The 11,154-nt window shown below is 48.9% G+C and overlaps 2 protein-coding genes across 2 annotated transcripts; one reads left to right on the forward strand and one right to left on the reverse strand.

Moving 5' to 3' along the window:
- The first annotated feature begins 1,839 nt into the window (after positions 1-1,839).
- Positions 1,840-5,125, forward strand: LOC123038204 (uncharacterized). The gene is made up of 4 exons (XM_044462097.1): positions 1,840-1,845; positions 2,266-2,652; positions 4,601-4,711; positions 4,835-5,125. Exons 1-4 carry the CDS (start codon positions 1,840-1,842, stop codon positions 4,874-4,876), a joined length of 546 nt encoding a protein of 181 aa, XP_044318032.1. The 3' UTR covers positions 4,877-5,125.
- Positions 4,717-6,583, reverse strand: LOC123186472 (2-oxoglutarate-dependent dioxygenase 21, chloroplastic). The gene is made up of 3 exons (XM_044598235.1): positions 6,330-6,583; positions 5,837-6,075; positions 4,717-5,756 (listed from the first exon to the last, which is right to left on the reverse strand). Exons 1-3 carry the CDS (start codon positions 6,486-6,488, stop codon positions 5,174-5,176), a joined length of 981 nt encoding a protein of 326 aa, XP_044454170.1. The 5' UTR covers positions 6,489-6,583; the 3' UTR covers positions 4,717-5,173.
- Between the last annotated feature and the right edge of the window lie 4,571 nt (positions 6,584-11,154).

Genomic DNA, 11,154 nt, shown 5'->3' on the forward strand with positions numbered 1-11,154 from the left:
CAGGGCAGGCCACGCCCCCTCCCCCTCTAGTCCGAATTGGACAAGGAGGGGGGCGGCGCCCCCCTTTCCTTCCTCTCTCCCTACTCCTCCCCCCTTCTCCTACTCCAACTAGGAAAGGAGGGAGTCCTACTCCCGGTGGGAGTAGGACTCCTCCCTGGCGCGCCTCCTCCTGGCCGTCCGCCTCTCCCCCCTTGCTCCTTTATATACTGGGGCAGGGGGAGCCTCTAGACACAACAATTGATCTCTTGGATCTCTTGGCCGTGTGCGGTGCCCTCCTTTACCATAGTCCACCTCGATAATATCTTAGCGGTGCTTAGGCGAAGCCCTGCGTTGGTAGAACATCATCATTGTCACCACGCCGTCGTGCTGACGCAATTCTCCCTCAAAGCTCGGCTGGATCGGAATTCGAGGGACGTCATCGAGCTGAACGTGTGCTGAACTCGGAGGTGTCGTACGTTCGGTACTTGATCGGTCGGATCGTGAAGACGTACGACTACATCATCCGCGTGTGCTAACGCTTCCGCTTTCGGTCTACGAGGGTACGTGGACAACACTCTCTCCTCTCGTTGCTATGCATCATCATGATCTTGTGTGAGTGTAGGAAATTTTTTGAAATTACTATGTTCCCCAACACAAAGGTGTTTCAAAGATCCAGAGACGGCATCGAGCTTTGTTCATGACATCCCGCCGTCGAGTGAATAAGGAAGATAATGTGGATATACCTAAAGATTGGTGTTTTCTCAAGGATGATCTTGTAAGAGCTAGACAATTTAATATATGAATTTAGCCTTCTCCTTAAAAAGCCTGGTGTGAAAAAATGTGTTTCTAGTTTTTACTAGAGCAAACAATACATTATTTTCTATATTGCCTTGCGTCCAACTTAAAGGAAATACATGATACAGAAGCATACACTCATAAACGCATACATGCATTCATCCTTATAAACGCACTTAGGAGCTGTAACTTGTAACCACCGATTGGTTCTCGATTTCCTTGTGTTGCTAGGAGCGTTGGATGGTTGCCGTATGTATAGCAATGCTCCATTATCATTAATACTATTATTAAAATAATAGGTTGGCAGACTTGTCTACTTTTTTATGTAACTTTCAGTTCCTTATCGCGGGTGTATTTTCTTTCTTCCACCTGAAGAAAGAAGGCGATCTCGCTAGCGGTTGCCGCTAGGAAAGCTCCTGCGCGGCCGTCCTCCGACAACTCCCCTCCGCCGACGATGTCGGTCGTTGGTGGTGAGAGGGGTCATCGGATTCGTGTGTGTGGGTCATTTTTAGGCCCTCGTAGTCGAGGTTTTTAGTATTGGCTTCGGCGGCAGCGATGGAGGCGTTGAATAAATATTTTTCAGATTCTTCTTTGACGAGACGATCGGTACTATGATTAGGGATGAATTTAGAACCAGTCTGTTCAAATAAGGATGTTGTGGCGGCAAGGACATCCTCGTGGTTAACCTGTGTCCTCGGGCTCATCGTTTGTGACGATGTTTACTCCAGCATTGCCGCAGAGCTTGGGCAGTAGTCCAAAAGCGGATGTAGATTGTTGTCCGCATCGACAGTATCTGGAAGATGGTGCATCATGTGCTGAGTTTCTGGTTTGTCGATGACAGATATTGTTTCCTCTTTTGACGTCTTAGTCATGCGGGAAGCCAGATCTAGAGTTCGATGACGTGTTCAGGGTGTTGCCATGGTCCGATTCGTTCAACGGTAATAGTTTCGTCTTTGGTGAGCCACCTTGGAGGTCCACAAAACTTTATATCAGCGATGGAGCCACGTCGAGCTCGAGCGAGGACGTAATCCGTCATTTTTTTGGTGGCTGCTATGATGGTGCCAGATGCAGGTGATTGGCATTGGTGTCAAGCTCAGAGAGTTCCGCGCTCTTGATTGTATTTTTTTTCTTGGCTGGTGTTTGTTTGTGCAAAGGCTTGCATTCTGCTCTTTTTTCAGTCTCGTCGGGTTGGTATGTACGTGACTTGTACTATGATCCTTATGATATAAATGAGACATGCATTATCATGAAAAAACACTTGTCTATTTATTATTTACATACCCCCTCTGTAAATAAAATAATATAAGACGTTTTAGAGGTGAACTAAAGAGTCTTACATTTGGTTTATAAAGGGAGTAGCACGGATATGCTTAAATGAAAACATACATACGAGCAGAGGCCACTCTATACGGAGAAGTTGTGTTACAGAAACCAGCTTTCTCTCTAGATAATTGATTTCTGAGCATCCTTCCGTGTCTATGCGTGTTTGAGACACGGCTCGTGGAGGGAGGCGACCAACATCGAACACGAAACCCTACCCAGGAAAGAAAACGTGTTCAAGTTGGCGAGAAACCGTCCCGTTTGTCTGGGCGCGACGAAAAGCGCCGGCCTGGACGAGCGCGCGCGGCGGCCACACGTGCCCGCCGCCGCGCCGCGACACGTCGCCGTGATCCTCCCAAAATTCCAGCCTCCTTCCTTTTGCGGGTGCCGGAGAAGACGAGCCGCGCCTGGTATAAAAGAGGACTCGAGGAAGCTGGAGCCCGAGGCCAGAGCAGAGGACAGCACAGGGATCGATGGCGTGCTGCTGGCTGCACCTGCATCGGCGGCGGGACTGATCGGCAGGCGACCGAGCCCGGCCGGCCACCGGCAGGAAAACAGGTCAGACCCGTACGCCCATACCATACGTATCCTCCTGCCTAACTTCAGTGCGTTTGTTCACTGCCTTGGCGCTGCAAATCGCTCCTGGGTTCGATGGATCAGATCTACTACCAGTACATTTGTGTTTTGTTTCCTGGATGTGATTGCCTTTTCTCTCTTTTCTGGACGTCATTTTCGACTCTCGCTAGTCGTTCGTTACCCAGCAGTTTCCCGAGAGCGACAGGCTCTGCGGTGCGGCCTCGACACGAATATTCAATTTCGAGCCCAGGCTATGCTCTCGGGTAAATTCAAAATATAATATTAGAATATTTTTGAAAGAATAATCTGTTTTTGCAACCAAGATAACCAAATGCGTGATGTCCGAGCAAACTTTCGTGCTGTTCAAAAATCTGAGGAGCTCGTTGCAAAAAAAAAAAGATAAAATTTGGTTGGTCGAGTGCGTTTTTCAAACTTCCTCACGAGCCTGTTGTTTTTCCGACAGCTATTCAGATGTCTAAACACCATCATATTTGGCACAGACATCACCCTCTCAAGCATATTGCTTGTCTATTTTCTTTATTTTTTTACGGTTTCTTTTGATTTTACTGTTCACGCTCGAGCTCAGAGCCGAGTCGCTGCACCCACCTCTGACATTCATATTCGTAGTTGCATGGCTGGTGTACGCACAAAGTCCAAACAACATTTCCCCCAAGTTGTTTATGTTCACAGTTGTTGATAGCTTCTGTGACCAGAAATTTTGTGGGACATTCTCACCGGCTGCCCAAAAAGTGAAAATGAGTTGTGGGTTTCTCCAACAAAAACGCACAAGAAATTGAGCTGGCTGCTAGTCTCTGCTGCTTATCTGCCGTATGGTTGTTAGTGGTTGTGATTGTAAGCTGTTTAGGCAACACTTTGTGTCACTTGTTTTCGTTTTTTTTTGTTTTGTCTTTGTAATTCCTAGGTGGTTGACGGCTTCGTTAATTCACAGTCTGACTCTTCTTGCCAACTGCAATCGCTAGTTCATGTGGAGTTTGGCCGATGCTAAGCAGTTGAGATATGTGATGCCACGAGAGTAGTCTTGTTATCCCGGACCGCTTATTAGTCACTTTTGTAAGAGAATAGCAAGAGAATATCATTTTGGATTTTTGGAAAAAAAAATCAAAAATCAGAAATTCCATCTTCAAAATAATCTGAAAAACTTGTACAAGTAAACAAGAATGTGAGGTGCATGCGTGTAAAATGTCAGGACGAAATACGTTGAAATGCGACTTGTACAAAAAGATAAATTCATGGTATGGGAGGATGAATAGTATCATGTGTTAAAAAGCCCTAGATTTGTCTTATTTGCACAGCCCTCGTTTCGACGTATTTCGTCCTTACAATTTACATACTTGTGCACTATGCCTTCATCTACCTCTCTATTTTTTCAGAATTTTTTGGAATGTAAAACATATTAATTTTTATAAATTTTGAATTTCTCATTTGAAGGCCTCCATAGAGCTCGGCCTCCAAAAGCAATTTTCGCTTTTGCAAGGATTAAACTCTTCTTAATTAATTAATGTGATTAGGCAAAGATTTTGTTTAATTTAAGATAAAAAAAATCTCTTGGTCGGCCAACACCACGACATCTCAGCTCCAGCAGCACGCAACCAACAAACTTGTCTCATGTGGACTTGATACCACAGAGGCAATAGATAATTTGGCATGTTTGCTGGTTTTTTGTTTTTGTTTTGAGGAACAGCTGATTTTCTTGTCCATGTACTCCTACTTATTTTGTAAATGTTTTCTTCTTGTACCTCTTTCTACCCAGCACAGTGAACAGTTTATGTGTGAAAAATGTTTTTGGTCATGCCATTTCATGGTTCTTGAGAGAAATAACATTTACTACTACCTCTTTTTTTTGCGAGGACATTTACATTTACTACTACTACTTAGTTTATGTTACAGAAGATGTACGCTGGTTTTTCAGATGTTGTGGAACCACCATGCTCGAACAACTTCATCGAAGGCCATGATAAATTTCAATGTGAAGCATAAGAAACAGTTCTCCAGAATCAGAACACTAGAGTTATCTTGCTCAGTATGTCAGGCAAATGTCAAACAGTAAATTGTATTAGTATATCTCATGAGAAAGTAAATTTCAATAGGTGAAATCAACTGACACACACATAGGACTGAACTGACCAACACATGGTTTATGTAGGTACTACCAAAGAACCGGAAGAACCTTGCAAGGTTCCTTTGATCCTCCTTTTGATGGAAGAGACATGCAGACATGCTGCATTTCCCCAAAGAAAGGAAGGGAGAGGAAAAAAAAAAGGCACCCTGCTAATCACACGCCCATCCAGCTCTGCTAATACCATACTCCCTTATTCGTAGTGAGATAGTACTTGGTAATGGAGGCATAATTAAACAGTAATTTTGTTCTCCAGCTAGCAGTAAGACTGACGGACACAACTAAATGGACACTTATCTGCAGAGTCTCATTCAGCTATGTTTTATGTCTTAGTGGAGCTGAACCAATGTATATTTTGTTTCCCATTTAAGCACTGTCGATCTTGAGGGTGTCAACGAACCTCCGGTACGCCTTGACGTTGGTGGGCAGGAAGTCGAGGAAGTCATGGAAGCTGCTCTCCCTGTACATCCTCGGGTGTTGCTCGTCGACGAGCTCGTCGGCGCACCCGACCTTCTCGTCCATCGCCGCGCCGTGGATGCTGGCGATGGAGATCCTCGCTTCATCGGTGTTGAGGATGGCCCGGTGCAGGAGGGACCGGAGGCGGCCGTTGCTCAGCACCTCCAGGTGGTCGCCGAGGTGGACGTGGAGCGCCCCCGGGATGGCCGGGACGGGCGTCCAGACGCCGCCGTCGTCGTGGTGCGTCACCTCGAGCCCCGGCGAGCTCTGCAGCAGGATGGTGATGAAGCCGATGTCCGAGTGCGGCGCCAGCCCGACCGTGTCACCCGCCCGCGACGACCCCTGCGGGTAGTTGTTCAGGGCGATGAACTGCAGCCCTGCCCCGAGCTTCTCCTGCAGGTACATTGGGTCTAGCCCCAGCCCCTGCACGATGGCCCCAATGAGCTGCACCGACAGCCTCTGCATCTCCACGGCGTACGTCCCCATCTTCTTCCTGCCGATCAACATTCGTTCGGTCATAAGCTGGGATGATTCATCGGTCGATCTTGTAAAAGTTGATGTCCAAGTATCTACCTGTATGTTGCCGGTTGTGTTGGCCAGTCGTCGACCCAGTGGTGGAGGGGATTGGCGTAGTGCTTGAGGAAGGACCGGGCCTTGCTGATCCCGTCCCGGGAGCTGGTGTCGTACCGGACCGGGCTGCGGATGTCGTCGCAGGCGAACGCCGCCTTGTGCTCCGCGGGCAAGTCGAAGAACTCGGAGGCGGCCTCCAGGGCGCCGTCCATGGCGGACTTGCTGACGCCGTGGTTTACCACCTTCAGGGACGTACGTGTCAGCATGTCGATCGGTATATATATGCATGGTTTGTCGCTTGTTTTGGATACGGTTAACTTAGTGCCAGGTCACTGTCAGTATAAAAATGGGTGCGTCCACGTCAGCTCGTGTAACTTGTAACCCTATCCGTTTCTGAACTGACCGTGCAGCGGAGGTGTCGTTCGCTCGAGGACCAGAGGACGCAGAGCAGGAGGGAGCAGTAACAAGCAGAAGCAGAGCAACTAAGGGCACGAACCTGGAAGCACCCGCGGTCGCGGCACGCCCGGGCGATGTCCTGGACGACGAGCGCCCGCGCGGCGGGGTCCTTGTCGCCGAGCCGGCCAATGTTGATCACCGGCAATGCCGCCGCCGCCGCCGCCGCTCCCCGCTGCTGGTGGTTGTGGTGGCGCGCCATGCTCTTTGCTAAGATTGTCTTCTTCTTCTTCTTCTTCTTCTTCTTCTTCTTCTAATCTTCTTCTTCTAAGAAGATGGTTCGGATGCGTGCATTCCATCTGGATTCCGATGGCTAGTGGGATTTATAGGGCGGAATCTCGGCGAGCGGAGGACGAAGAAGTAGGAAGCAATCAGCGATCAGCGGCGCACAAGAGGGCATGGGGAGGCAGACGCGATGCCACTGGGCAAGCAATGGATACCAGATCCCCTGCACGTAGATCTTTTGATTGCCAGCCCAAAACCGCTTGGACTTCCTTTTCGCGGTCCAGGAGCGGCCGCCTAGTCGCGCGGGGTAGGAGTACGCACGCCGCGATGCATCGGCGTCCAGGTGATGGTCGCCCGGCCGGCCCCTTTCCGCTTTCCGGGGCCAGCTGTGGGTTTCGGCACGTGCGCGCGACCAAGTAGGCTCGCGATTCGGTTTCGCTCTGCCCAAGTTGGCGCCGGGTGCGTTGGATAATGCTTGTTTTTCTCGAGCTCCACCGGCGGCAAGAGGGATGGAGGGAGGGAGGGAGGGGCTACCGGTGCACGAGGGATTCCCCGTTTTGGCGCGCCGCGAGCTGCCGAAGCAGCGATTTTCTGTTTCGGGAGACCCCCGCCTGCTGCTTTTCCATAGGTTATTATCTTATGTGGCTCCATCATTAATAAAGAAAATGGTAATGGATAGCCTCCATCCAGAGTTTGTTACAACAAAGAGCATGTACTCCCTCCGTCCATCCGTGAATAATTGTTCATCCAGATTTTGTCTTAAGTCAAAATTTTAAAATTTTGACCAACTTTATAGAAAAGGGCGGAGGGAGTAGGCACCATAAGAGGCATCAATCCACTACCTACTACTCTCGAAATTTTTCGCCCTGCTTTATCTATAAAACAATAGTCATATACACTGCCAAATGATAGTACAAGATAATGAAAAAATCCTCTCAAATAAAACGGGTCAAAGATAATTGAAAATAAAACAAAGGGTGGCCTCGAACCGACAGATGGGGCCTAGGCTGCACGACAACATCCGGGAAGGTTAATGACGCAAAGCATCGCCGCTGTCAAGTCCGAACAGATAAGGATTTTCACCCAAAGACCTGCCCTTGGGAGAAGGACCTCAACAACGTCCTCAAGATGAATGTTGCTCTCGTAAGCGGTGTCACCATCAGTGTCGGGGCACGAAGTTTTCGCTAGGAACCTCGCCCACGCTGCCAAGAGACAACTACGCCACCCCCGCGACAAAGTTCAACCCACAAAAACAAAATCTAGGTGCCATCACTTTCGTCGGAAGAGAGCAAGCCAGAGCGACCCGCCACTAAACCTCTTGCCGCCCACACGACCAAGAGGCGTTGCTGCCACTGCCACCACAAAGACTGAAAGAGAGCTGATCGAGTAGCCCGCCATTCAAGGCCACTGCCCCGGTATCCACCTTCGAGCCTCTCATTGACGCCATAACGCGCGGATGCCACCCACGCCATCCTCCAAGATCCCACCACAAGGCAATGCAATAGTGGCCCAAAGCCGGGAAGCACCACTGCCATGAACGCCTAACGAACGTGGGGAAAGCCCGTCTCGAGTAGGTGGGAACACCTCGCCCCTACACCGGGGCCAAAGATAGCGCCGCCGGCCACATGACAGCAACACTTGCGAAGGGAGTGATATCCAACCCCCTGTCAAATCTGGCCTCTCCAGATCTCAATAGGGAGCCACGCAAGCAACCGGCAACCCCGGCTGCCTGGCAGTCCCGATAGTGTCCGCCATGACCACCTACGACACCCCCATGATCCAGCAACCCCCAGCGTAACCCGCTTAGAGCCACTGTCAAGACACCGCCGGTTGGATACATGCCCTAAAGGCAATCATATTTATTACCATGTTTATATTTTTGCTCTAGGATTGCTATGGTTCTTGAATATGGGATTCGGAGGAAAAACTCATATGCGTGTGTGGGAACATAAGCACTAAGTAGGCTCCTAGTAGTCTCGCCTTTAAGGCTAGCTCAGGTGTTGCATGATGACTCTGTTTTCTTGATCATAAGGCATTGTTGAATAATAAGGACACCAGCAAGAATGAGAGCACACGGAACAATGGTGTTGAACATACCCAACCAAATGATATACTACGAGATCACATCCTTAGACTAGGAGAATATTAAGTAATTTCATGTCGGACGGTATACTTTGGGGCTTGTCAAAACGTTACCGTAACGAGGTGATTATAACAACAATTTTCAGGTACATCGGGAAAGTATGTCTAGGGTCTCGATAATTTAAGAATGGGATTTTCTCCGCATCTACTAGTCAGATTGACAGACATGCCATGCCGCCCTCCAACAAGCCACCTTCGACTAACCAATCACCGACGGGGACAGAGATGCGTGCAGTGCATTGGACTGACACACCTGACAGCGACGACGAGTCGAATGAATGTTGTTTACCGAGCAGGAAATGGGTCCATTGTTACCATGGTTGTAGAATAATAGACAAATCGACGATGATTCTAGTTTTTAAAATAATTTAGAATCCCGCCCGGAAAGACCACGGCTACGAGCCGGCCTGGTGCATCACTCGTGCCCGCGCGCTGGAGTCAGCAGGGGCAACCGGACAACGCTTTGGGACTTGAGAGCAGGCGACTTGTCGAATATGTCATATGCCATGATTCAGGACTCCCACGAGCACGGCCAGCCACCCGTTACTCACGCCTAGTAGGAATTTAAAAGCAGCACGGCCAGCCAGCAGGTGAAATGTGTTGATTCATCCCCTCTTGTTGGCTGGATCAGCTGCCCATGGTCTCTTCCCTTCCCTCCCCTTCCTTGGCTCCCAGTTTTCGTGACACAGCTCTGTCGATGGATGAACCCGTCGCCAATGGGCAGGAGGGCGTCACCTCACCCGCGCGTGGATTCCGGACTTTTGACGCTGAATCGGGCCAAAATTTGTCTTTGCAGGCCACTCCGCTCCGGTGGGCAGATGCACCCAACACATTGTATCAGCACTATACTGGTCTACTACAGTGCCGTTGATGTCAGCCACTCGTTAGTATCACTTTTTTTTTTGCACTGCCGTTGCTGTCAGCCACTCGTTAGTACTAGTATATTTTTGTTTTTGCAGTGCCGTTGCTGTCAGCCACTCGTTAGCAGGGAGTACTTTTCTTGCTGACCCGGACGTTTTTGTCCTTGTACGTACACTATAGTCATAGATAGAACAACACTGCCAAAGCAGTAGTACGTCGTATATGTATACTGTGGTGTTCAAGTAGCGAGAAACGGCGCCGTATCGCTTAAGTTTAAACTGCCACTTGAAGTATTATTAGCCCTCCATGATCAAGGTGAGACTTGACTGTCATCGACGCCACACGCCATAAAATGGCATGGCAGCAGTGGCAATCGCGGAATACACACTCCACTTGTCAAGACCGATCAGTATGGGCCTGCTTGTCGGTTACTAAAAGAGCACTAGTAGCTAGCTAAGGGCATCTCTAGCAGATCCTCAATCCTATGATTTTAAATTGTATATCTCCTATTTTGGAACATGCTATTTTTTGAGGTTTCTTCATCTAACAGATACATCAAACTGACTAGACCCTATATGGAATCCTCTCTTCATCTTCATCTTCATCTTCTTCTTCCTTCTTCCTTCTTCCTTCTTCTTTCTTCTTCCACGTGGCCAACGACAATTTCTTAGCACTAGATGATGTGTAAAAGATAGTTAAGGTCTAGGATAGATGATCAGCAAAGTAGTTTGATAGAGACTCACCAAGTGCAACACACATATGCGACGAAGGAGTGAAAAATGTAGGCAAAATTCGTCGTGCACAGGCCATGGTTTGGAACTAGGGTTTTTCATCAAACAACACAACACCATGGTGGGAGGAAGGGTGACAACCTCCCAACGACGCCTCCAAGTAGGACAACGAAACTAGACGATGTTACTGCAGGTATGCCACTGTGCAAGGCACAACACCGGGACCCGGCAATATCTAGATTCGGGGACTACGTTGCATCATCAAATAGTTGCTATGTGCAAGGCACATCACCTGGACTTGGCAATGTCTAGATTCGGGGACTACGTTACCTGATCAAATGGTTGTTGTAGAATTAACAAAAAGTCCATGAGATTGGACTGAACGGAATTGTTTGTTTAAAGTATAGGAATGATATAACGTGGACAGTACACCATAGGAATGATTCCTATAGTTTATAATCCTGTGAACAAAAGAGGCCTTGAAACTCTGTAACCACACAATTATCAGGAAATACGATATGCGGATGATAATTGGGCCAACCGGCAACACAGAAAACATGAATATTTTGCTGGGTGAGGGCAGTTACCTTGCCAAAGGAACTGGCGGAAGCCACCGATTTCTCACCGGAAACCCCATGCCTGCGGCCTGCCGGTCGACCTGGTGCATCAGCTCACTAACTAGCTGTAGTCAGGACTCAGGAGCCGGCGACTAGCGCGACATATATATTGCTCGCCTAAAACGCGGCCAGCCAACCAGCCAGCAGCATATATATGCAGGTGAAATGTGTTGCCGGGTGCATCCCTCTTGGCTTGGATTATCAACCCATGCTCAAATGCTGGATCCATCGGTTGGACGGACGCACGCTGCTGGGCAGGAGGGCCTCGCCTCGACCGTGCCAAAATGCCTCT

This window comes from Triticum aestivum, chromosome 2A (assembly GCF_018294505.1).
Source record: "Triticum aestivum cultivar Chinese Spring chromosome 2A, IWGSC CS RefSeq v2.1, whole genome shotgun sequence".
In the NCBI taxonomy this organism is placed as follows: Eukaryota; Viridiplantae; Streptophyta; class Magnoliopsida; order Poales; family Poaceae; genus Triticum; species Triticum aestivum.